Source organism: Aphelocoma coerulescens, chromosome 3 (genome assembly GCF_041296385.1).
Source record: "Aphelocoma coerulescens isolate FSJ_1873_10779 chromosome 3, UR_Acoe_1.0, whole genome shotgun sequence".
In the NCBI taxonomy this organism is placed as follows: Eukaryota; Metazoa; Chordata; class Aves; order Passeriformes; family Corvidae; genus Aphelocoma; species Aphelocoma coerulescens.
Window position 1 is genome coordinate 14,945,683 of NC_091016.1, and position 26,848 is coordinate 14,972,530.

Below are 26,848 nucleotides of genomic sequence, written 5' to 3' on the forward strand. Positions count from 1 at the left end.
GATGACAGGTTCTCAGCATAACCTGCAGGTCATGTTCAAGTGGCAAGATATGTGGGGAAGTGAGAGCTCAAGTTCCTCCTGTCTGACCCTGGCTGCCTGGTTCCATCCTGGCAGTGAAGGGTGCCCAAGGAAGGGCGTTGCTGCTGTCCTGATCTGTGGTTGCTTTGGGAAACCAGACTGTCCCCATCTCCCATGGATAGGTTACTGAGAGATTCAATAAAACAGTGCAGGATATTTGCCAATTTGATTTATCTTTGCAGCTGATAATGGCTGTTATCAGAGTGGCAAGGGAAGCGGAGTGCCAGGTAATTTTGACTTCAAAGCCTTCAGCCTTCTGCAGTTGTGCTGGTTTTGGCTGGGACACAGTTCTTTCTCTTCATGATAGCCAGGAGAAGGCTGGGTGCTGGAAATTTGGGGCTGTTGTCATTACTGCTGAGCAGTGCTCACAGAGTCAAGGATTTCCTGCTGCTCACCTGACCCCCTGAGAGGAGCTGGGAGGGAACACAGCTGGGAGAGCTGATCCCAAGGGAGCAAAGGACATCATGGCAGCATCTACAGCTGGGGGAAGGGGTGGGCAGTGAGAGGGCTTGTCTTCCCAAGTCCGTGTTAGGAAGGATAGCACCCTGCTTTCCTGGTGTGGCTAAACACCTGCCTGCCCCCAGGAAGTGGGGAATGAATTCCTCACTTTGCTGTGCCTGTGTGTGTGGCTTTTGCTTTTGTTTTCTTAAACTGGCTGTATCTCAGCCTGTGAATTTTCTCATATCCCACCCTTCCCCCTCCCAGTGCCAGGTCGTGGAGGTGGAATGGAGGAGGGAGTGGCCTTGTGGTGCTTAGGAGCCAGCTGGGGCTAATCCATCCCAGCAGAGCTGCAGTGGCCTTTCTCTGCCTGGGTAGGTTGGTCTTGGTACTCCTGTCATCTTCCTCACAGGAGGGGGTGTTGGTGTGAAACTACAACCATGCCTGTGTATTTTTTAAAAAAACAAAGTGTTGCCCAAGCAATGTCCCTCCCTCCACTCATCATTCCTCCACTCATTGTGCAGCACACTGCTGCTGGAGGCAGTGCTCACTCTGGTTTTACTACGAAAGGCGACAGCCCAGTCCTGTCACTTCAGGCACTCGGTATTTAAGCAGCTTGGCTGCAGCACTGCTCAGTGCTGCAATTAAGCAAGGCCAAAGGGAGGAAATAATAGTTCATTATTACTACAGCATTTTACCACACACTAGAGCAGCTCAGTCCCCAGAGCAGGAGTTTGGCTAAAAGCTTCCAAAAGCTTTTGTTCCAGCTGTGCAGGGTGGCATACCCCATATCCCATACCACAGCAGGTTAACAGTTAGCAGTGGCACCTGCCCAAGAATTCATTTTAATGCACTACAGCAGTCCCAGCTTAGCTGTTTTACTTCTTCCCAGTGCAGGAAGGGCTGGAACAGCCTCTCTTTGCAGGAAAATGTCCACACTGTCCTGCAGTTCTACCCTGTCACCAGAGCAACCTGCACTGATCTAACTGCACACTCTGATCCACTACAGTCCCCTCACCACAGGACCATGTCTGAATTTCAGAACCTCTTGACACAAATCAAAAGGTGCTCACCTGTATAAGGCCTTTGGGTTGAACTGTAAACAGAGGATCCCTGGTCAGCCAAAACTGCCTGCCTCAGTAACACCTTGTCAAAATGTAAAGTGAGTTTAAACCAATTTGGGAGCAGCTCCCTATTGCACATGCTGCCTCCAGACATGACTGTTACAAGAAACAGCTGGCTAGTAGGTGTTTTTGTGACCAGAAAACATGACTGCCAGGTACAGTCCCATGAAAAAACACTCTTACTTGGAGGTTTCTATGCCTTCTGGAAGATTTGCCATTTTCCCATTTCCCAGAGTCTACTGTAAGCCACCTTAATTTCAACAAGTGAGCAAACTAAAGAAAAAAAAAAACCAGAACTGTCAACTGTACAGCTGCCAGCTTGTTCTTTCAGAGGTCAATGCCACCTTTTGGACCAACAAATACAGCGAGACACTGATGTAACTTGGTCTGTTCTCAGGCAGTGGCGATGGGTGATTCTCTGCAGAAAGCTGTTCTGATGTCACTGCGTGGTCACAAGCTTGACAATCATCCCGATGATCCGAGAGCCTCGGGGGCACATGCACAAATCCATGCTGGGATTCTTGATTTTATCCTGCAGCAGCTGGTCCAGCTCACAGCGCAGCTCTTTCACCAGCTCGGCCACCTAACACACGTGTGGTCAAACACAGAGGGAAGGGTAAGGCTCATCTCCAGCACAGCTCTGCAGCTCTCCCAGGCCAGCCCCTCCTCTTCCTCACCTGGTGAGAGGCAGCCACAAACCGTATCCAGCCGTCATCCAGGGAGATGACAAAGTCCCCCTTGAGCAGCTGCATGTGCACCTGGCCGCCCCCGAGCAGCACCAGCGGGTACACGGACACCATGCTGCAGTCCCGGATGAACACGCGGCTTGTCTTGATCTTCTCATGGTACACCAGGTACGGGCTCTCAAAGTGCCTGGTCTGGGACAGGGACACAACAGCCTCGTCAGAGAGACACAGCTCTTCCTGTCTCTGCCCCACAGGCCTCCTCTGCCTCTTCTACAGCTGCAAAGAGCAGCAAATGTGCCTAAAGTGCACCTGCATCACTAACAGACCCTCTCTGCCCCATAAGAGCTGCCAACGACTTTGCCAGTTATCCCTTGCTCCTTCCTGCTTCACATGTGAGAAATCAGCTAATTCTCCAGTGCTGAGTCAAGCAAGGAAACAAACCAGGGTATGTCCCTGAAGTATCTGTCAACAAATCATGAATAGTGAGAAACCAGAGGAGCATTGCAACTGAAACTTTACTTTGCAGGTGTAGCTTAAGAAAACAAATATGGGGGTTATTGAAGCCACTAGTTCCACTCCAGAGGCTGGAGTTTGTGCCCAAGAGGACACTCCTAACTCAGGAATGCACCATTATTTACAATCCTATCACAGGACTGTTCAATCATTAAGACTTTTTATTTTAAACATCAATAGGGATCCTCACTGTAGTTTTAAATACTCAAGCAAAGGTGATTTCTTTTATAAAAAAAGAGCATGCTTTGCAGAAAAAAAGAATCCTGACCTGATAATTCACAGACGAAGGATGAATATGAACATAACCATCATTTTTAGTAACAAACTTCAGCTCTTCTGCTTTTGGTTGCATTTTGACTGCTCCTGTACTGGTCTTCTGGTATTTACCCTCTGGCTTTTTCACCTGTATGGTAAGAAAAAAGGTTATAAAAATCTGCACCAGAAAACCTTTTAACTTTATGTTTTAAATTTTTCACGAACAGAAATTCTGTAGTAGTAACATGTCGAGTCACTGGAGACAGGTATTACACTCCAGGTGCTGTCTAACCCTGACTTCCTTTGTAACCTCAGCCTTCTAAAAAGGTGTAATTTTAAGTGGCTTCCTAACATTTGCTGCTGGCTTGTGTGTGACACTGCCAGCAGCCTGCAGGAACAGCAGCAGTCTCAAGCAATACAAACTGGAGCTCTGCTCGTCTTTGACACTATAAGCAGCAATCTTCGGCAGCCTAAGCCAAGCTCAAGACTGCCGCACTGAGCCCAAATGAAAGCAGGCTGTGTGGATATGCTAGACAGAAGAAGGAAAAATGAAAAAACATTCTTTTACCTGGACAACATTGGGATACAGTGCAGCACACAACATAGCTGAGATCAGCTTGATGTTCTCTGCATTTGAATTTGCCTGTGAAATCAATAGGGCACCATTAGGGATTCTACAGTTCAGTGTGTAAAGGTAAAGCCCTGCTCCAGGAATGACTGAATTCCTGAAACTGGTTCACTTTTATAGTTGCATTCCTGTGCTTTATAGAGGACAAGTCACTGCTCCTGAGGCCTCAGGCTGGACCTGGGCTGTGTTTCCCCCAGCTGTGAATGGAACAAATTGGCCACCACTGTCCTGGTGCAGTTAGTGCCCAATTGAATTGCTCTTAGACATCTGGCTACAAAGTGGCTTGCACCCGAGAGAAAGCAAGCACAAATGGGCCAATGCACAGGAAAATCCTACAACTACCAAACCCTCATCACCCTTATCATCACACAACCCCAGGAGATCTCTGGCCCCAGTCTTTCTGAAAATGTGAAAAACTGCAGCAGCATTTGGAAGCACTGATGAAATGCAGTGAATTACCTCCTCTCCTGTGGCATCCAACACACCATCGCCTCCTTGGGACCACTTCTTCTCAATATCCCTGGCTCTCAATCCCTCCTTCACAAAGCCAATGTCAGAAAGCAGCTCTGCAAACTGCCTCTTCAGACTGGCAATCTCCTACAAACACACAGAGGGCTGTGATGGCTGCCACGCCCAGTGGGACCAGTCTGCCCCAGTGGCTTATTTCCCTCACTGGGACTGCCAGACCCTGTGCCAGGCCACAAACACTGACTTACCTGAAGAACTCTTCCTGACAGAAAGTTCTCCCTGCAGTAGTTGTAGCTTGCTTGAGAGCCCTCTTTGATACTTAAACGCCATCCCTGATTGAGAGGATGGGAGGAAGCCTTTAATAAAACATTTCCATCTGAATTTCAAACACATCACAAAACCCTGAGAGAAGCTACTGAGTTTTAACTCACCTTATAGGCCTGGAGAAGAGCCAGGTAGTCACTGTTTCCTACTGCAAACTCCAGCTTCTTTTTGTTTGCTTCTTCCCTTTTATCCCATGGTGACACCTAGACAGGCAGTAACAGGTTAGTGTGTTCTTCCCCTCACCACTTGGACAAGCCACTCTAGAGCTACATGGCACATTCTCTTTGGTATTTTCACAGCAGCTCACAGCTCAGAATGGGAGTTTTCCCTATGGACAACAGAAAATATGAGGCATTCAAAAAAGCACTTGATTTAAAAAGCCAGAGTGACAATGGAGACACAAACTGAGATCCAAAGTGACCTCTGCATTCACAGCTCAGACGTGTCAGCTCCATCATTATCGCTGTTTCACAATTTATATTACCACTAATTTTCACACCAAATTCAGACAAAATGTCTGCACTTCTTAGCTAAAAATTGAAAATAATATTCAGTTTCTACTGTACATAAACACCATTCTTGCTGCTGCCACATGGTTTTGAACTTCTGCTTGTAACTGGACTGTTTTAACAAGCTCTGCATTAACACATAAAAAATGTAGGCTAAAAAGAATTAAAATACTCAAGTGTAGCATGCTGCAAGTCTCAACAGCATTTTGCTGCTGCACAAAAACACAGCCCTTGGGTTAAGAATACTTACAAAAGGTGACTTAAAGGCCAGGCTGGCTGCTATGGTCAGTGCAGGATCCAGGCAGCGGAAAATGGTGCCAAACAGCATGAGTTTGCCAATCCTGACATCCACAGGCAGTGAAGCCAAGTGGTATCCCAGAGGGGTGAGCTTTTCATCCGGAGTTAGTGCTCCCAGGTCCTGCAGGCGCACCTTTGATGCCTGCAAAGACTCAGTCCTAGGGGGCTCGATCAGTCGTGATAAGACAGAGTGAAGACTCTGCTCAGAGAACATCTCCAGAATCTTAATTCTTAAGAGAGGGGGAGGGAAAGTGAAAAAGAAAAAACAAAGAAAAAAAGCAGCTTAGTTCCATATACAGGATTAAAAAAGCAAGGTTTTGTAGAAACAAAGAAAAAACCCAACAGAAAACATGCTTTGAAGAGCACACTCCCTAGAAGGGGGCTTGTAAGGCAAAGCTGAAGTCAGGGGGCAATGTGGAACAGTCAGTCTGTAAGAACAGACTCGTGTTTAGCCATGCTATGGTTTGAAATAAAGTTTTTACTGCAAAAATATAACTTGTGCTGCTTTGTTTCCTTTCAGTACAAAGTGTGCAGCAGGTATAGGAAGGCTTCTTGCTTTAACGTTTGCGTGATGGTGGTGTTTGATGCAGGTTGTGGCAGGAGCTCCCTGCAGCAAAGGAACAACATCCTGCACACAGGCTTGCTTCAAGAAACACAGCAGCTCACCTTAGACACAGCTGCTCCAAGGGCACTCTCTGTATTTCTGGCAGCTGTTGTTTTACAAGCTGATGGTTGTAGTGGTGGCTGCTGAAGAGATGGAAGCAGACGCCCGAGGCCACACGTCCTGCCCGCCCTTTCCTTTGCAGAGCATTGGCCTTGGACACAAAGGTGTCCTCCAGACTTTCCATTCCTTTGCCTGGGTCGTACCTACAGGAGAGCAAGAGACAGGCTTGTATTCACAGAGCCATGGAATGGTTTGGCTTGGAAGGGACCGTGAAGATCATCCAATTCCAACTTCCCCCTGCAACATGCAGGGACAGTTTCCACTAGAGCAGGTTGCTCAGAGCCCTGTCCAACCTGGCCTTGAACCCTTCCAGGGATGGGGCAGCCACAGCTTCTCTGGGCAACCGGTGCCAGTGCCTCACACAATAAAGAATTTCTTACTATCCAATCTAACCCTGCCCTCTTTCAATCTGAAGCCATTTTACCCCTTGTCCTATCACCTGCCCTTGTAAAAAGTGAGTATTCCTGAGTGCACAGAGAACAGGCTGGAGGCTGAGCAGGCAGATGCTGCCAACTTCTGAATGGATACAATTCCCACCCCTGCACTTGGATCTGAGTTTAGACTGGCTTTCTCCACCTTGTAGCAGCTTTCTACAGACCAAGTTTCCTTCCAGTTTTTCCCAGCTCTTTGGAAATCTCAAGGCATAAAACAGTTTCCCAGCCTACAAAACCCAGAGGAAAGAATGCCAGTACCTTTTCTCTTTCATTTTTCCAGAGTCAATCACATAGACCACGTCATCAATGGTGACAGATGTCTCTGCAATGTTGGTAGAGATGATGATTTTGGTCACTCCCGCAGGAGGCCTGAGGAACACGGACTGCTGTTCTTCACTGGACAGTGAGGAATGAAGTGGATAAACCACACACCTGCAAGGACAATAGGACAACATGTCAGGGCATCTCCAGCCTATTCCCTCTTGGGAACAATCTGCCTGCACACACTTGTGCCTCACTAGACACTGTCCAGAGTGTTATTTCTCCTTGTAACAATCCAAGGCCAAATGCAACCACAGCTGAATGTAACTCAGCAAACATTCTGATACAAATCAAGGGCTGAGATTTCAGCAGCCTGGATCATGCAGAGCACAAAATGGAAAGAAAGCACTCCTCACTACAGTCTCGGAGAACTTCAACAACTGACCTTCCTGAGCTGAGGAGGAAAAACAAAAGGAGCGAGACAATAAGACAGCAGAAAAGGAATTACCCCGACTGGAGTCAGCTCACACGTTTAATAGACCTTATTTATCCCTGGATAAAGACAGGCTTTGTGCAGGAAACAACTCTTTATTTATGGGTAAAGACTGACACTTTTGGAGCTTTTCTGCCTTACCTCTTGCTGTGCCTGTTATTAAAAAGAGCATTAGTCTGAAGCTGTTCATAAAGCATCTTGATTTCTGCTAGGCCAGGCAAAAATATCAACACAGCACCTACATATGTAGATTAAAAAAAAAAAAAATTAAAACATCACTCAACAGAAAGGACAGCACAATATTTTATTAATGTGCAATTATTGTACCAAAAAAAAGTACACAGGCTGTAACAGTCCTTCACAGAAGACTTTCCAATGTAGACAATTTTTTCACCTTTCCCTTCCAATGTGTATCACAAGCTTTGGAAGTCAACCAGAAATTTGTTTTTTCAAACATAGTCAGAAACTCTGCATGCAAATCATTAGTTTTGGGCTGTCAAAGAAGCTTCTTTCATTTATCTCCCAAGGACAATGAAATTACCTGGGGGGTATGAATGTCTGCCAGCAACTATCCATTCCAGCAAGGCTTCAATTAATTCCAGATTAACTTTGTCCAAGTCCATGACAGACATTGTTTTCAACACTGCCTTGCTAACCCCTGGGAAAAGAGAAATAAAACACACAGTAAATCCATGTCTTGTAAAAAACATCTGTGGATGTATGGAACCAGTGTGGCTGCACAACCAGTCACAGCTTAGTTTAAAGAGCACCTGGCTTAGACCTGAAGAGGGCAGATCCATCCTGTGCCTCAAGCAAAGCTGCTCCAGCAAGAACAGATACAGAGAGGAAAGTGGAACTAACAAGGCCTCTGAAAAGGGATGGAAAGAGACAGTGGCTGAAAATTGTCCGTTTTCAGATGCTAAGACTGGTTTCAGCCAAAGTGTTTGCTGTAGTTTAACAGAACAATGGGTTCTCTTCATTTTTTTTTTAAACTGGCAGGAAGTTTCTCATCTAGAACTTCACAAGTGCAAAACTCTGAATTACAGACAAGCATTCAGCTTACAGTAGTATGTGCTAATATCCCATGTTCTCTGTGTGCCAATTTACAGAATTTAAGAAGGAGCTCACCTTTATATCGTATAAGGAGCTGCTTCAGAGTTAATTTCTGGTCTGGGTCTGAATCTCTGACCACGGTGTCAGTGGTTTCCAGAAGGCCAGCACGTCTCAGGTCCTCCTCTACTTCTTCAAATGCAGTTCTCTTGTGTCTCCCATTCTGTTCTTGCTTCACCTTCCGCCTGTAGGGACTGCTGTCCTCTAAAACATACCTGGACAGCAGAAGAACATTTGGTGGTGTGGAAAGAAGCCCAACAGTCCCCTCCTAATAATTAACCACAGAGATAGGCTATCAAAAATATTTTTTTGTAAGTCTGAGAGGAACTTTGTATAAACCATTGATAATATGAAGGTCAATGTGCTTTAAATAGAGCTCCAAGAGTGCAGGTGATGGGGGAGATCTGAGAGGATTTACTTTTTAAATACATGCACAGAACTACTGCAGCCTCAAGGTCAAAACTGCAACCTCAACCTCACCACCCAAACACATCTTAGAATATATAATTTCACACCTTGTCATTGCAATCACATCTTCCAGAAAAAACTGGTCCACAGGAAACGTTCGACCTGAAAGGAAACACGAGAATAAATCTATCTACACATGCCACAACAGCATGGAGAAAAGAGGAAAAAGACCAACGATTATTTAATTTTATACAGGTTATTATGACACACACTGGCTTCACAGCTCTCATCTACACTGCACTCTTCAACACCATTTCTGCTAGGACAAACAGTGGGTGTCTTCCAAGCATGGAGTGTTCAAGGTTACGATGGGGCTTTGAGCAGGGGGTGAAATTAGACGACCTCTAAGGTCCCTTCCATCCCAAACCAATCTAGGATTCTATGGTAAATGCACAATGCACTCACACAGGCAGAGAAGGGCTGATACACTCATGGGAACACATCCATGTTCCTCTCCTGCTCCATGGCATAACTCAGCAATTTAAAAGGCACATTTGGCTAAACATGTACACATCCAGCTGGATCCTCTCACCGCTCCTTTTCTCACAAGGATACAGGAGAGTCTTCAGCTGTGGTGAAACTAACCCAGGGAACCATGTCATGTACACCATATAATGATTGCCTTCTGAGGAGGAAAATTCTGCTGGTATACAGACAGCACAAAAAGGTCAGCATTTCCAAGTCCTTTCTCTCCTAAATCTCATTAGTCTCCTCCTCTGAGTCCTCAGAATTGTATTTCTTGTACACATCCTCATCTTGTATTGAGAAACACTTTGCAAGAAGAAATATTGAAAACAATTCTCGAAAACAATGAATGATAATAAAAATGAATGGTTTTCACCTGGTATGTTAATGATTGGACAGGAGTGGAAGTACTGAGAGAAAAGCTCTGCATTCAGGGTGGCACTCATCAGTATAATGCGCAGGTCTGGCCTCTGAGCCATTATATCCTTCAAAACCAGCAGCAGGAAGTCACTGAAGAAAACAAGCAAAAGAACATTTGAATGTCTTCAGTGTTAACTTTCAGAGTCTCTGTTTTTCTCCCCTTTCTGTCCACCCTCCTGGTGTCCTCCAATAACACAGCAACACCATCACAGAAGCATGAGCTTCTCAGAATGGCCTAGGGGAAGGCAATCTGCAAATCTGATTATTTTCTGGTTGTCCCTTACTGGAGTGTCAGGATTACTTAGCAAAACTATTTAAACAACAAAAAGTTTTACAAATTACTTATATTCATGACAATGCAAGAACATTAGATAAGAAATTAAAGTAACAGATGAGTCCTTTTTGCTCCTCCTCTTCACTGGAAGAGTTACTCAAACTTACCCACTCTTCCCTGCTCACTGTACTTTTCCCTATACTTTTACAGCTTTTGTGGCATGACTAGAAGACGGGCCTGAAGTGATTTTAAATGAGAAGGAAGAGGAATCCTTGAGAGACACAAGCCCTTTTAAAAGGCTAAAACACCACCTGAGCTGCAGAATATTGGGTAACAGATAAAGCCTCCTGGAAACTCACTGCACTGCAGTGTTTGACTCACCACTTAATTTACAGGGATACTGACAGACATTATCTTTTGCCTGTCATCAGGAGGTAAGTAGGGTAAAACTGCAGGATAGGATGAGACTGCCTAGAACCAGTAAAATCTACAGACTGGAAGGAAATGTGAGCACTTGTCCCTTGCTCTGCTGCAGCCTGCACCAGGAGAAAAAATTCCCCAGAAGGCATGTGAAGAATTATGGTATTTGATAAAAGCTGAAACAAGGGAAGTGTAAGAACCAAACAGCTCTGGTTAAAAAGTTACTTAACGCTCCAGCGCCATCCAAAACCTCTTTGCAACACCGCTGCAATGTGAGGGCACATTGGAGGCACAGCAATTTATGAGAGATGTGCTTTCTCACAAGCTGCTGCAACACAATTTCCTGCTGCCCAAAGACAAGAACCTAAACCCAGACTCCTTCCACCATCCCATATTACTGCCACAGGATCAGTTACTTGCACCTCAGCCACCTTTATCTTTCTGACTATGTTTCTTCATTTTGCTTACAGGGTAAGAGATTATTTACCTTTCTTCTGTTCTTTCGTGAACTTCATCAACAATAACATGAGTGACTCCCTGCAAAGTCAGATCTCCTTCCAGCCTTCTCAGCAGCACACCAGTGGTGCAGTACAAGAGCCTGGTAGCTGAGGACTTGAAGGGGAAGACAAAGGATTCAGTTGACTCTGGGCAAATTAACATAGTGCAAAGAGAGTATGTGCTGCTGTAAAGCATTTGGTTTCAGCTCAGTGCCAGGTTTGACAGAGAGGGACCAAGCAAGCCCTGCTGGAGATGGGCTGTTGGATTTTAATTTCTTGTCTGAAACTGAGAACACCTGCTTCTTACCGAGGGGCATTGCTAAATATCAAAAAATCTGTACTGCTTTTCCTGTGGATATTGTTTTCTGACAAACAACTCAGATCTCTCTTCCCAGAAAGATTTGGTGAGCCTCTTTTTTAGCCTACTTCTTGGAAAAACCAATCAGCTGCAACACAGACGAAACTTCACTTCCAGCACAGCAGTTTGGATTCAAGCCCCCATTTCCGTCTGACTGTAGCTGTACCCTTCAGTCTCCACTTGGGAGTCACATGGGAATGGCAACAGGCAGAAAAGCAGCCAGTAGCCTTCCAAAGGACAGCAGGATTACTCACACTCTCAAACCCCTTCACCTTGGTCAACAGAAAGCAAACCCACAAGACACAACACTGCACTCCCATTCTGCAAAGTGAACTGTGCAACTTGAGATGAAATAAAATATAGAACATGGTTCGTAATATTTTATAAAACACAGATTATACACACTTTCTTATCACACTGCATGGCAGGTGTAGGGCAGGGATTTTGTACACTAGAGAAGCACTAAGCACATTTTAGCAGGAGTAAATGAAAACCAGCAAGCAATGCATATGTACCTTTACACTTTCCAGACGGATCTGATATCCAACAGTGAGTCCAATCCTTTCTGTTCTCTCCTTGGCTACACGTTCAGCCACGGAAATGGCAGAGATCCTGCGAGGCTGAGTGCAGATGATGTTTGCAACTCTGCTTGGAGACCCTTGCAATGAAGCATCCAAGATAAACTGAGGAATCTGAGTGGTTTTCCCACATCTGCACAACAAAATCAGGAATTAATTAAAAACCCCACAAATCCAACATCTTCCAGCCACATAAATTGACTGCATTCCACTGGAAATTTGTTTCATTAGTGTGATCCTTCACATGAAGTCCACCTAGGACTGCTGTCACTGGTCACAGATGAGCCACCACCCCAACCTTTCCAGAACACGGATCATATTTCACATTTGTCTGTGTATACTTTGATACATAAAGTCTGTACATGCAATCACACTCTTACCCTGTCATGCCACTCACAACAAGAACTTGGTGACTCTCAAGCAAACCCAGAATGTTTTCTCTCTCTTGCCATGCAGGGAGCTTCTGTCTTTCGTACAGCATGGACTGGAAGTGCCTGGAAGACTGATGCACAGAAACAGACAGCACAGCAGTAAGAACACCACTGGGATGGAACAGAACCATCTGAAACAACAGCTTGTCTCTTAAATACTTATTTCTCTGAAGTAAGCAAGAAAAAAGATACTACATTGTGCACATTGTACCTTTCTCTGCCTAAACTGTGCGCAGATTTTAACATTTTCGTTATACAGAGACTTCGCCTGCACATCATACTTTTTGGAAAGCTTCTTCTTCAAGTTCACATAACTCTCATTCTCCACAACAACTTGTTCAGGCTCTTCCTCCTCCTCCTCCACTTCTGCCACCACCTCTTCTTCCTGAGGCTCTGACACTGTTGAGGCTTGAGACAGAGAGTGTAAAGTTTTGTTATTACTAAGGAACGGGCAATGGAGAAGAGACATGATCCAGCAGCAATCCCAACAAAGAACCTTGTTACACTGGGCCTGAGGGTCTGCAGGACTGTTTCTGAGATGCATTTAGTTCAACACTACCAGCAAACCTGCCCTCACCTCACCAAACCGACCACAACTTCTCCAGCCCCATCCCACTTGTCCCTACCCCTGCACTGTGGTCTGGGTGGCCACACAGTGAGCCAGGATGGTTCAGTGGTTTGCCTTCCTGAATGTTTTCCATGTGCCTCAGCTCAACTCTCCAATATACCACACGACCACTTCTATGCAGCACAAAACTTTGATGGTAGCACCAGCTTAAAAGTTAGTGTAGTTTTAATTAAATGTTAAGTCACTGCCAAGTACTTTTAAACCAAAGCTGAAACTGGAGGTACTTTGGTGCCTCTGCCTGTCAACTAAAGCAGGATTTGCTCAGACTGTCAGCCAGCCCTTCAAAGTTTTAAGGCTACTTTCATCTAAATATGGTATTTTATAGCATAAGGAGTATTTTATAACTCAAGAAAATTATTTGGAATCTCAGTTTCTGGAACAAAGCTGTCTTTCTGCAGAGCTGTTAAAAGAATGGAATACTTTGTCTTACTGTAGCAAAACCACGATTTGTCACTATTTACATGCTCTACAGCTCAATGCAGTTGTTCTTGAAAACTGTCCTGAAAAAAGCTTGCCTTAGATAAAAGTAGTTTTGGAACTGAGAGCTCAAAAGTCACCTTGCCACAAGTGATGCAGCCTCAACTCTCCCCCTGTGAAATCAACTTGTCTGCACCAGCATAAATAAAAAGGGATGATACCCTGAACAACATTCTATAACCACTTGCCACATTTGCTTAGCCTTAAATCCACCTTTGTAAGTTAATTTTGAGGAGCTGTTGGTAATTTAAAGTAATCTAAAAAAAGAGGTTTCTGAATTGATGAGTAGCAGATGCAACAGAGCCTGCAAATAACCTTCCCTGTTCCCTTCCAAGCACACTTCTCTGGTCCATTTTGGTGAGCTCACATCTCTCAATGCTTTCCATGGATTGTGTGGCAATGGGCATCACTCACTCTGCCAAACCAAACTCTGTGCTCCTTGAACTCAGTTCTGGCCGGCACAAAACCTCTCTGCTGCAGCTTGATTAGAGAAGGAACTTCCTGAGGCACAGACAGATCATGGATTGGGCTCACCATATGACCTCAATCTCCAGAAACAGATTTGGAATAGATGGCTGAACTGGGGGCTCTGCCTTGTCTCTCTCTCTCTTTTTCTTTTAAATCTGCCTGTTCTTAGCCCAGAAACCATAAAGGAGATTTGGTGTACCTTCAGGTTGTTGATTTGAAGCAGGTGCGCTCTCTGTCTGTGGCTTTACAGGAGGCGCTGCCGGCGGGGACACAGGAGGAACACTGAACTTGTGCTGAGTATTGCTCAGTAACTCACTGACCTCGTGTTCATCTTCCAAGCAAGTCACCAAGGTGTACACCACTGGCTCATGAGACTCTGCAGCTGCCAAGGCCTTTCCAAAGAGGAATTCAGCAATGTGCAGACGACAAGCAAGAGGCAGATTCTCATCAGTGGAGTAAAATGCCACAAGAGGTGCCTGAAGAGGATACTTGTTTTCGTCAGGAAATCTTACTTCAAGTTCGTACATGGGACCATCACTATGTCTGAGATGAGCATCATCTACAGAGTTCTTGGAGGTGTTTAGTGGATGGTCTGGAGGGAATTCATGTCTAAATCTGCATTTTGAACCAAACCTGCAACCTCCTTGGAGATAAAATTTACATATTTCCTTTGAAGTCTGTTTTGCTGTGTCCCTTGTACCTTTTTGTTTAGATTTGCTGAGCCTGTGTGCTAGGTAGTCCAATTCCAAACTAAAAGTCCAAACACGATTTTTAATCCTTTCTACAAATTTTTCTCCATAGATTGACCGGAGGACAAAAGCTTCTTCTTGTCTCTGTTCTAAACATTCCTCCTGACTGGCTTCAGCAGCTGCTGCAGAAACCTGCATCTTCTCTCCATACCTTTCAGAGAAGCACTGCAACAGCAAATACTCCAATGACGCCCCAATATTACCATTGCAGGATCTCAGCACTGCCCTGCAACGCTCACAGTCAAAACCATACCTGCACCAAAACAGAGAAAACAGGGCAACAAGTGAGTGAGAGGTTCATATGAAGCAAAATAATCACAGATCTGCTTGATCAGGCTCACAGTAAGGGAATGTGTATGGCACTGCCTCACATCTCAGAATGTAGCACATAATAGTTATGGGATTAGATTTTCCCACTCAACTACAGAAATTAAGCTCTTCAGAAAAAGCTGTCACATATAAAATGCTCCCAAACAAAGCAAAAGTATTGAATAAATACTCACGTCTGAGCAAAATGGATGAAGAACACTTACAAGGTTTTGAAATATTACCTACTTGGGAGAAGCATACATATAGCAGCAATGCTCCCTAAGCTTTCCTAATATCTGTTTCACTGTGTAAAAGAAAGAATGGAAAACCTCACTGGAAAAGACTGGAGAGACTTATTTTCATAAAATCATTATTTTAAATTCACCTAGTTGAGGATTAAATTTGTAGGAGATACCAGCTCGTCAATTCTGAACACAGAACCTCCCCAGGGTCAAGAGGAAGTCCAGGCCCTGAGGGCTTACAGAGTATCAAGACCAGTGATCTACCTCTTCAGGATACAAATTATTCACTAAAAAGCATCACCTGGAGAGTTTGTGCACAGCAAATGAAGACACTTCACTGTCTACAATTCCATGCTCAGCTGGCTCAGCAGACAACCTCGGCACTACATCAGAAGATTCCTGTTCCGTTGACCAGCACGGTTCATCATCGAGGTAATCAGGCTCATCATCATCTTCTCCAGCTACACTGATAAAAAGAGTTATCAAAATGAAACAAAATTAAACTGTTGAGTAGGCATAAAACTCTGCCTTTGGCATTTTAAATCCTTCATTTAAAAGGAAGATTTGGCTGTCCCTTCCCCAGAGTTAATATTGTAGAAGAACAAAGCAGAGTCAAAACCATAGGATTTGAGATATAATTGAAAGTTAAGGGAAAAAATACTGTTCTCATTTATAACAGTATGCCTGCTAAAGCATGCTCATCTAGAAGAGCTGGAGTAGTGACTCCATTTAAACTAACTCTGATTCAGGAGCCAGCTCCTGCCCTTGCAGCTCTTGAAGAAGTTCTTTCACTCTTCTCTGATTCTCTGATGTCATGTGTATGGTCTGCAGAGGCATTCTTGCTTCAGCTCTCTGTTTCATTTGCCCTCCTCTTCTGGCAGGGGCACTTGATCTAAAAATTAAAATAGGATATAACCATGAGTTATTTGCCTGGCTCAAATGATCTTGATTGAACTGGGATGTTAGGGCCCAAATTTGTAATTCAAAACAGGAAAATCAAAATAAGAGAAATCCATCAACTACAGATTATTCAGCTGGATTTACTCTTATGTGACCAGAATTTGTGTGTCTTTATCTGCACACACTATGCATATATGTATTGTATCCTACATCAAATCCAAAATTATTTACTAAACACTTTGCTAGGTAAAGCTGTCCTCAGACCACAATACAACCACATATTTCTAAGCTAGATGGGGCAGAACACACACAGGATACTAAACTAATTCTAAACTGCTCATTTTCCATGGCCCAGCTTCTGTTTTGAAATACATAAAAATGAATATCCTGCATTTATTAGTGTGTTCTGACCAAAAGTGTCCTGAAATTGCTTTATGACCAAAGAAGAAAATCAGAGGTTCTAATCTTTAAAAAATAAAACACTTTCCTACATATAAAATGTATAAAACATTAATCAAAAAAGATATGTAAAAACTGCTTCATACTGAAACACCTTCATTACCCTTTCACTCTTCTCTTATATTCAAACACAAACAATCCAACAAATGCCAACATCCAAGAGTATCCCAAATGCCCCAGAGTACCCCAAACATCTCTATGCCAATCCCCCCCAAATTAACAGAAATACCTGGATTCTAGCCTTGGTTCCTCAAAGAGACAAAAATCATCTCCATCGTCCCAAATTTTGGTCGAACATTTCCTATTTCCACCAAGTTGAGGCTTTTTTGAATGGCCACTGCTGCCTCCTCGTCTTCCACTGCCTCCTCTTCCTCTTCCCCCTCCTCTGTTGGGCTTTCCTCTTTTCCTCCCTAACCAACTCATGTTCTCCTGCTGAAGAAGGAGAAAAAATAGCCCTCAGTTGTGAAGGTGATTAAGCACATTGTGTATGTCTGAGCACACATTATTTGTTTTTCTGTGTGACAAGAGAAGTCACCCTCTCAAACCAGTGTTGATTATCTGCATGTTGGTGCGTCTGTATGCACCTGCAACAAAGAATATTCTTCTAGAACATTGTTTAGTAAGTTCTGTGGCTTGAGAAAATAAAAGTAATATTCCTGAGCCAAAAGTTGCAAGTTCGACAAAACTCTGGCAAAAGCATGACCCTACCAGCAGTGCTGCTTAACCTGGGAGCCCCAGTTCTGCCACTCTGATGGAATTTTCTTGAACATGGAAGCCCACAGGACAAAACCTTCAAGGGAAATTTCACAGAAGAGAGCAGCCTCTGCCCTGTTGCTTTTTAACTCAGCAGCTTGCAGGGCTGAGAGTAAAAGGTGGAAAGGGAGCTGAAGCTACAATGCTTTTTCACATTATCTTACAGTGATGCCTTTTCCTGGTATTAAAAATTAAGAGCCAGACACAGTTAAGAGAAAAAGGGTTTTTACCTCAGTATTTAGTAAGAATCCTTATGGTGCACCACTTCACCAAGGTGGAATGTACCAAACTGCACCCACATGATATATCGTGTATACCATTTTATAGACCTTGCAAATTAGCATATCTAACAAAGATTCCTCAATGAGAGGCTTGAATGAATAGCGTGGTATCACCCCATCCCGAGGAATTCCCCCCTGGATGGGCCTAATCTTAGTTTACAGGATGTGTTCTAGAAAGGACCTTGGTTTCTCAGGATAGTGTAGGGCTTTCTGGCCCCCAACTGCGAGGCCTCCAGGATGTTTGGTCTCCTGGCTTAACAGAATATTAGAACTATGCTAAGTTATCAGACTTCAGGAATTACAAGTATGCATGCTAAGAGCACTGAGGATGCATAAAAGCTATATAAAAAGTATATATAAAAGGTATATAAAAGAAAAGGCAAAAAATCATCACGGCATCAACATTAGGCTCCCTTCTGCAGGGAGCTGCCCAGGCTGCTGAGCGCTCTGTGGAGCCTGCTGAGGGGAGTGACTGGACTTGTGTTGGGAAACAGAAGGCCACCTCTCCTTCTCACAGCAGAATCTTTCCCAGTGCTGACAGGAGCCCATTAGGACTGAGCAGCTGTCAGGGAACAGAATGGCCCAACACTAACACATCCTCCTACTGCACCTCCGGCTATAATGGGAAGCTATTGCAGGGACAGGTGAGCAGCTGTGGGCAGTCCTGGATCTCTGCACTGGCACCTCCACAGCCAGGACAAGAACTGATGTGGCCGTGCACAAGTAACAGCCCGAACAAGGGCTTGGAAAGAATTTCCCCTTTTTGTGGCCGCTCTCCCCACTGGAGCTCCACCGGGGCTGGACAGGAGCTCACAGCCAAGCTGACCCCGCTCGGGGCAGACTGAGGGAGGGAGGGAGGAAGGCGAGCACGGCAGGCGCCCCCGAGGCCGCTGTCACACAGGGTTATGTCTCCTTCCTCTCATTTCAGAGCACAGAGCCCCGGGCACGAAGCAGCTCCGCCGGCTTCTCCCGCACTTGCCCACGGCACCCTCCCCGCACACCTTCCACGGGTGTCTGGGACCCTTAATCCTCTCCCTGCCCTGCGTTCCCGGGACCCCATCCCCTGCCCGCCCACCTCCCCTCAGCGCCCCTCCATAGCCCCGCGCACCCCCCTCCTCTCCGCGGAACCGTGACGCCCTCCGGGGGCTCCACCACCCCTTTTCCCCAGCGTCCCCACCTCTCTCCCCGGTACCTCCCGGACTCCCCGACCCGGATCCGCGGCGTTTCCCTTCCGGGCCACGGCACCTCCGCCCGCCCCGCCCCGCTCCCCTCACGCCGCGCCCCGCCCCGCGCTGAGAATTACGTGTGGCTGTAAGGCGCTGTGCGTTTGAGTATCTGTATGTGTGTGGCTGTAACAGTGACACCGGGTGTCTGTTTCTCAACAGGCATGATGGTTTTTAAAGTATCGCTCGTATTCTCAAGTGAAGACAATGACGATGGTTGAAAATCTTGTCGGTGGTTGCTACACCAACCCACAAGTTACTGAGGGAGCTGGGAGGGCTCGGCCTGGAGAAAAGGAGGCGCAGGGGGATTTTGCAGCTACAACTCCCCGACAGGAGTAGCCGGGTGGGGGTCAGCCTCTTCTCCCAGGTTACAAGTGACAGGACGAGAGCAAACGGCCTCAAGTTGTGCCAGGGAAAGTTTAGCCTGGATATTAGGAAACGTGTTCATGGAAAGAGTGGCCAGGCATTGGGACAGGCAGTCCAGGGAATCAGCATCCTTGGAAGCGTTAAAAAACCCTGATGCGTAGCACTTGGGGTCATGGGTTGTTTATGGGCCTGGCAGTATTGGGTTAATGACTGAACTCAGTGATCTTGGAGGTCTTCCCCAACCTTCACTACTGGGTGTCAGTCAAAGCTGAATGTGTGTGATTAAAAGGGAGGAAGGCTATGCCAGTTTCAGAGTGAAGGTGACATAAGTGACAAGAGACCCCAAAGCTGCATCACTGAGGTGGGGAGGCCCCTCTGCAGATCCCTGCGCACACAGGGTCACCCATGACAGCTGCCCTGCAGCACATCTTGGCTGGTCTTGACTCCATGGATGGAGACTCCACAACCCCTCCAGGCAACCTGTACTGGGTTGGAGTTTAAAGCAGAAAACTACCATGAAAGAAAAAAAATAAGTCTTACACACTGGTTTGGCTGTATAAGACCTAACACAGTTCGCAACCCAAACAGACAACACCAGCCATGGGGGTGTTTCCTCAGGGTCCTTCTGCAGATGGTGGCCACAGCCACCACCTTGATTGGTTGACCCACCATTTGGGTCTACTCTGCCCCGTGCCAGCTCCCCACCACCCCCACAATAGAAAGAATGGTTCATAGGACTGCTGTTGGCTCACACTCCGTGCCACCCAAAGGTGCCTGCTCCAGCAGGGCTCCACAGACCCACCTCTGGGAACAGCCTCCACAGGAGATGGAGAGTCAGCTCTGGGTGAAGTGGCTCTCTGCAGCAGAAGAAATGCATTGCATGATCTCATGGGGTTTTGCCTTCTTGTCTTGAAGTGAAAATACCTGTCCACTATTCTCATTTGCTAGAGGGGGACTGCAAAAGGACACCTGAGTTTGTGCTTGAGGGGAACAGTCAATTCTGTTCAATTTTCTTGTGTTTTGCTTCTGAAATAGCCAGCTCAAAAAAAAAAAAAAAAAAAAAAAAAAAGCTGTGTCCTCTGTCCCTAGTCCTTGACTTCAGAGGTAGCAGCATCTTCCAGAGAGCTTCTGTTAATTTAGGAGCCTGTCCTTTCAGCTCCTTTGCTAGGGCTCCACATTTATCTGTGCTGCACAGCAATTATACTGATTTAGGCTGTGCAGTTTCACATTTCAGGTTTTCTGCCTGGAGGGTATCTTTGAAGCAGATCTTTGTCTTTCAGGGAGAAATTAGTCTGCCTTTTGTTACTGTGCCTTCTCCTTTATGTCTTCCTGTTCTTATGCTTCAGAGTACCTCAGTGGACTGGCCCACGCACTGCCCTGACAGCCCCAGCCTTGGGTTACTTGTATTCTCCACATGCTTCCTTGATGCTCTTTGGAGAAAAAAGCCTTCCAGTGAAGGGCTGATCCTCCTTAGGGAAGAAATGGAGCAGGTGTGGAGGGCTGCTGCTCCCCGCACTCCAAGCCCTTATTTATTTTTACTCAGAAGAAAATTTTTCATCATCTAACAAGAAACAGAAAATACTCAAGTGCTGCTGTTTGCTGCTCCCCTGCCCTGGCTACTTTGGCAACCTTGCCCTTGGCCCCTGCACCTTCTTGGCCCTGGCATCCCTAGGAAAGCCAGGGTATCAGCAGGTAGGGAGGAGCTGGTTTCCCTGTCCCCAACTGGAGGCTGTCTTATTTGGGTGCCACAGGAGGTAGTTAAGATCCTCTGAGCCTGGCAAAGCAGCACGGCCACACCAGCACATGGCCCCACATGGCCCCCGCTGCCATCACTTCCCAGGGCTCCTTGCCCTCCCTCCCCAGCCCTGTGCAATGCTAATTAAAAAGTCAGAAAGTCTGCATCGCCTTCTTCCAAGTGCACAGTCCTGGTTTTTGCATGGGCACGCGAGGATGTGACCCGAAGATTATATAATTAGAAGGCTTTTGTTATGCTTGCGTTTCAAATCAGTGATTAGCATGTGACAGTCCCACCCTGGGAAATGTCAAGCCACCATTGCTCTCCTCTCTCTCTCTCTCTCTCTCTCTCCTTTCTTGCACAGTGCTAATTCCCAACTCTAGCAACTGCTAGTGCTGAAGGATCTTCAACCAGCCTGGGGTAAGTTTAAAATGTATTTGGCTTGGGATGAAGAGTGGGGTTAATTATGCCATTTTTCATATTACTGGAAAAAGCTAGAGCCATAACTGATTAATATTGTGTGTGCAGCACAAAAAAAGATATTTAAAGTGTTTTGCATCTTTGTGCCCACAGTTATTTTCAGCTGATTTCTTCTAAGACTCTGAATGGACATCTAGCTTCTTAGGGTGCTGGACAATCTTGTTAGGCTGCATTTATAGTGAGATCTCTAAAATACCAGTTTAAAAGGACCTTTTTTTGCTCTCACCATTTAAGAGCTAAATTGAAGTATCATGCTGAATTGACTTATTTGGATGACAACTGCATTAGAGTTAGATGGAGACAAAGTACAAGAATGATGAGAGTAAATAACTGATTTTTCATTCTCTTTAGAGGACTGGGGGTTGTTCTCCAAGTGGGATATTTAAAACAGCCAGCAATCTCAGCTAGCAGGATTGAGACAGTCACCAGGAAGATCCCAAACATTTATTTAGGAAAACTGTGGATGCTTAACAATTGAACCAGCAAAAGTGCACACGGATTCCCCTGCACTATTACCCATGTCATGATTTCAGAAGCAGAAAGGGACAGGAAGCCAAATAGTAACTGCTGTGCACCAAGGCTGGGCTGTAAATGCTTTACTGAACCCTGCCTGTTTGCATGCTGAATCTTGGTGTAGTCCCTCAGTCTTTTTGATCTGTGATCCTCTGCACAGCTGATTCTCTCCCCCAGATGTGCCATTCCATGTGGGGGGAGCACTGGAAGGGGGAGCATGGTCACACAGATGCAGTGCAGGCTGCTGGAGCTGCCTCCCATCTCTGCATCATGCATGGCTTTGTGCAGGAACCCCACTCTGGTGCTGCCTCAGTGGCACAGCTCACTGCGACCTCCCCGTCCGTCCATCCATCCATCCATCCATCCATCCATCCATCCATCCATCCATCCATCCCTTCTCCCTCGGGGATCTCATGGGAAGTGGGTGCTTGCCCAGGCTTGGCTGCTGTGCTGGGCAGGAGGGGCTGCAGTGCCAGCTGCTCGTGCAAGGCCCCAGGGCAGGATTCTTTGCTGGTCACCAGTGGCCAGCAGCATGGCAATCACTAACAGCAGAGGTGGCTTTGGTTCTTAGGCTCAGCAGATTTGGCTGCTGGAGGGGAGGTAGTAACAAATGGGGAAAATACATCCTTTTGCCATGATGGAGGAATCTGGTGGCTTTAAAACCTTCAAATTATTCTCTGGGCTTTGCTCTGGAGGTATTATTCTGACTAGATGAGAGCTGCAGGAGTGTAAATGAGTTTTAGTGCTCAGTTCTGAAGAAACAAACATGTCTTTGCCATTCCTTGTCCCTAAAGCAGGAGGGTCATGCGCTTGAAGGTAGGCCAAGACAGCCTGGGAATGGCTCCATGTGACTGGGCACTGAGCCTGTCAGGTGGGGAGCTTGCAGAGGAACAATAAGATCTCCTTGTTGATGAGGGAACTACCCTGTGGTGGGCTGGCACGCCTGGCAAACCTTGGATTTGCCACAGGTGGAGGCCTGGTAGTGGTTTAGGAAAGGAACTTCATGGAGGGCTTGCACTTGCTGCTGATGTGCACATGGATTCATGTATGTGCACACAGGGTGTGGGACTGCTCAGGACTGAGACAAAAACATGAAGGGGGAAATCCTCTCCAGCTTTTCACTGTCTCAAGGGGGCTGTAAAGAAGATGGAGTCCAGAATCTTCCCACGGGTGCATAGTGAAAGGTGATGCCTTAGGTTTTAACTTTTTATATTTTTCAAATCCTGTACTGCCTAGTGTATAACTCTGAAGTTTCTTGTGGCCTGTTAGCTGCTGTTCTCTCATGCTGGTTAGAAATAACAAGCCTCTCCAAGCTTGCTCTCCAAGGACACCCAGATTGTCCTAGACCCAAAATATGTAAACTAAGAGGAGGGCAAACATGGGGTAGTTACATCATTAACTGAAGTTTTAATTGGAGAATTAACCCTGATATGCAAATGAACCAAACTTATGAAAGTGTGAAGAACTCGTGACTCGGGGTCCATCTTGGGAGTAGCCTCTGGACTCCCCAGGGTGTACCTTTGAAGGCCCTTCAAATAAATACCTGCCTTTATTCCCTTATTCTTGTCTAGTCTCTGGTTTTAGGTGGCCACTTCAGGCATCAAAGGGAGTGGGTACAAGCTGCAGCTAAGGGAAACCCTGACTGGGTGTAAGGAAAAATATTCTTCTTCAGGGTACTGGAGGGCCCAGAGTGGCTGTGAAGACTCCAGTATGGGAAATATCCAGACTTGAGCTGGACAGAGTCCTGAGGAAGTTGATCTAGTTTGACATTAATCTTGATTTGAGCAGGAAGTTGAACTAGAGCCATACAAGGGCTCCTGCTCACCTGGACTCTCTTGTGAGTTTAGGACTTGTCCTAAACTGCCAGCAGAGGCAGGATTTGACCAAGCACCCCACATCCAGGGTCTTAGGGCCAAATACTTATTCTATTTTCCAACCCCTTTTTGCACCCTTTAGGCACAAGCCAGAAACTGTTCAGCCAGCTCAGGCTGACCGAAATCCTGGTCTCTGGTGAGGACAGTGTTAACAGCTTCCCCACCTGCAGTCGGGGGGGAACAGAGAACAAACCTTCCCTCCAAACCAGGGCAATGTTCATGTTCTGTTCCAGTGATGAGGAAGGACTGATCAGTTTTGCTCCTTATATTCAGCAATTCAGAAGAACCAGGGGGAGAGAGGCAATGTTACATATTCTCTGAGTACAGCAGTGAGCCCTAAATGTGCAAAGTAGCCAATGTTAATGCAATTATTTAATGTGACAAAGAACCAAGGGGTAACTCAGGAAATTGCAGGCTGCAGATAGAGGACACACAAAGACAGTTACTCTGGTAAAACAGGTAAGATTTTCTGGACCCACTTAACCAAGGTCAACCTACTTTGCAGTGCAGTCAGATAGTAAAACTCCTGGTTTGCCTGGAGCAGGAGGGGATGGCGGCATCCCCAGTGTCCCAGTTTCAAAGACTCACTCCTGAGCTCTGCACAGGACACAACGTGTGCTTAGACATGTCCTTAATAGAATAGGCAAAAACATGCTAAGAGTAAATAAATAAATAAAATTCCAGCAAAATGCTGTTTTCATTGTTTCCAGGGAAAACAGAGGAAGTTCATGTTTCTTTCATATCTGTTTTGTCTTTCCTATTTGTTCCTCTTCTGCCAGCATTGCAAAAGCAGTTCTGAATTTTAAAACCAGTTCTCTGTTAAGCACACTAGTCCTAGTTCAACAGCCCAATAACAAAAGCCTCAGGAATTTTCTATGGTGCTGACTAATTTAAATTGGGAGCAAAGTTTTAACAACTTTGCTACTGAAGTTGAATTTATAAGTCTGTTTTGCTCAGACACACACTTAAGTACCTTTTCCTCAAAACTTCTAGAGAGGAGATTTAGCTACTTTAAAAACAACTAACATTCTTGTCATTCTCTATCTTTTTTTTTTTTTTTTTTTCTGCTGAAGAAGGCCAGAGCACAGCGCATAGAGGGAGAGGCTGAGTGAGTTGGGTTTGTCCAGCTTGGGGAAAGGAAGGCTGGGAGACTTCTGTAGCCACCTCAACTACTTAATAGGGGTTGTAGTCCTGACAGCCAGGCTTTTCTCACAGACACAATGAAAGGATAAATGGCCATGGGCACAAACTCCAACAAAAGAAACCTTGATTGGCCATAAGGAAAAAATTCTTCCTCATAGGAGCAGTGTAGCCCCGGGATGCAGGCACAGAAAGGTTGAGAATTCTCTAGCCTGGGACATACTTAGTCCTTGACTAGATATGGCCCTGAGCAACCTGGTCTAGCTTTGAGTCAGATAACTCCAGAGGTCCCTGCCCATCTAAACTCTGTAATGACTTTTAAGAGTCTTCAGAACAAAAAAAAAAACCTGTTACACTATCAGCTGATTGAAAACAGATGTAACAAACTCTAAGATTTATCTCACTGTAACCAGGCATTCACCTGGAAGCTTTCCCAGCCTGTTTGTACAAAGCCCACTTCAAAGGTCCCTTCGCCTTTGCTCAGGTTTTCCACATGCCTCACCAAGGGATCCTCTGTCCTGAGAAGTCAGTGGATCAGTGATCTTATAAACAGCTCTCTTACAAATAAGTTTATCTTTTCATTAACCCTTAATCTGAAGAAGATGCTTAAACCCATGTCCCTCCAGCACTGTGCTGGAAGCCTTTCAGTCCACACAACACCCTCAGCAAGAGGCCGGCTGGGTATTCTGTGGCACTGATAGTGACACCACCCTCCTCCACTGGGAATTCCACACTCAAAAGCTCTCAGGTTTAATGTGTGGGGCCCAAAGCTACACTGCTGACTGCACCTGCTTCTGCTCTGATTTCCAGCAGCCATCCAGGGCTCTTGCATATTTTGCACCTCTCCCATCTGTTTAATGCTATGTGCTTTTTTCTGTGCCTACTTCCCCGAAAGCATCACCCCAGACTTCTCTGAACCACCAGAGCCCTCTTGGCAGAGCTGTGCCAGCAGAGTTCTCTGCCATAATTACGCTGGCCACTCCAGTCCCGTTAGCAAAGTTAAGGTTGACTCACATCAGCCTTTGGCAGAGCTATGTCCAACAGGAATGAAGGTAGGAGGTTATTCTAGAGTCCTAAATCACATTTGGTTTCCTAGTAAGGCTGGACAAAAGCAGACTTGAAGCAAACCCTGGGAAGGGGAAGTGTGGATGTGGGGCAGGGCCCATGCTGATAAGAGAAGTGTGAGCTGGTACAATCCATTTTTCTGTGTCTCTGCCCATGTCATTAATCAGGCATCAAGGTCCTAATCCCAATACCAGGTGAGTGATGAGGTGCTTTACCTCAGGATTGGCACAGCATCATGCCCTGTTGTCCCTGGTTCCCAGAGAGGGCACACCTCTGCACATCGAGGTGCCTTGCAGCACTCCTGTGTCTCCCAGTCAGGGAGGCAATGGACAGAGAAAGCAGGCACAGCAGTACAAGTGCCTCCTAAAGTGCTGGCAGGATTGTGCAGCAGCATTCTGAAGGCAGTATCACTGTGGCCCAAACACAGGTCTGAAACACATTTTGGGTGACTGGTTGCATAGCAAAAAGCTGGCTCTTTGATGCAGAACACCCGTGCAAGATGTTCATGTGCTGTTCAAACTACAGCATATTTTGATTCAGCTCATACAGGAAGTATCTTGCTGAGAAAACAGTCTCTGTGGGATTACATAGAACCTTTTAGTCACCTGTCCATGGAAGCACAAATGCCCATGGGCTGGGAGGAAAGTGTTTGTACCAGTGTCCGCTCTGTGGAGGCACTGTGAACCCAAACAGGTCTTCAGGATGCTTCATTCTCTCTCAAATCCCTCCTCCTTTCTCTGTTGTCTGAACTTCGAGCAGCTCTGCTCAATAAACCCTTTCTGCATCTTTCTGCACTCAGGGTTCAGATCAGCTGACCCCCCCCCAGGGCTCACATGTGGGCAGCTCTAAGCCATGGGATGTTCCCAGTGACCAGCCAGAGCCCTCCAGAGTGAGGACAGGAGTCCCTGCGAGGACGCACACCCCATAGCAGCC

General features: G+C 45.9%; 1 protein-coding gene across 1 annotated transcript; it reads right to left on the minus strand.

Moving 5' to 3' along the window:
• Positions 1-1,939: 1,939 nt before the first annotated feature.
• On the minus strand, positions 1,940-18,748 carry DHX57 (DExH-box helicase 57). Its single transcript, XM_069009159.1, has 24 exons — positions 18,697-18,748; positions 16,715-16,917; positions 15,866-16,018; positions 15,428-15,592; positions 14,026-14,828; positions 12,465-12,661; positions 12,203-12,324; positions 11,760-11,955; positions 10,877-11,001; positions 9,652-9,785; positions 8,858-8,912; positions 8,361-8,557; positions 7,774-7,890; positions 7,374-7,470; positions 6,737-6,910; positions 5,987-6,187; positions 5,274-5,550; positions 4,622-4,717; positions 4,439-4,522; positions 4,182-4,319; positions 3,663-3,737; positions 3,108-3,242; positions 2,318-2,518; positions 1,940-2,223 (listed from the first exon to the last, which is right to left on the minus strand). Exons 2-24 carry the CDS (start codon positions 16,906-16,908, stop codon positions 2,080-2,082), a joined length of 4,080 nt encoding a protein of 1,359 aa, XP_068865260.1. The 5' UTR covers positions 16,909-16,917; positions 18,697-18,748; the 3' UTR covers positions 1,940-2,079.
• Positions 18,749-26,848: the final 8,100 nt, after the last annotated feature.

Coding starts and splice junctions, on each gene's coding strand:
- DHX57 (XM_069009159.1), bottom strand. CDS start 16,908: ATGAGTTGGTTAGGGAGGAAAAGAGGAAAGCCCAACAGAGGAGGGGGA. Junction 16,019..16,714: donor GAACCAAGGCTAGAATCCAG/GTATTTCTGTTA, acceptor TTTAATTTTTAG/ATCAAGTGCCCCTGCCAGAA. Junction 3,243..3,662: donor TGTATCCCAATGTTGTCCAG/GTAAAAGAATGT, acceptor CTTACCATACAG/GTGAAAAAGCCAGAGGGTAA.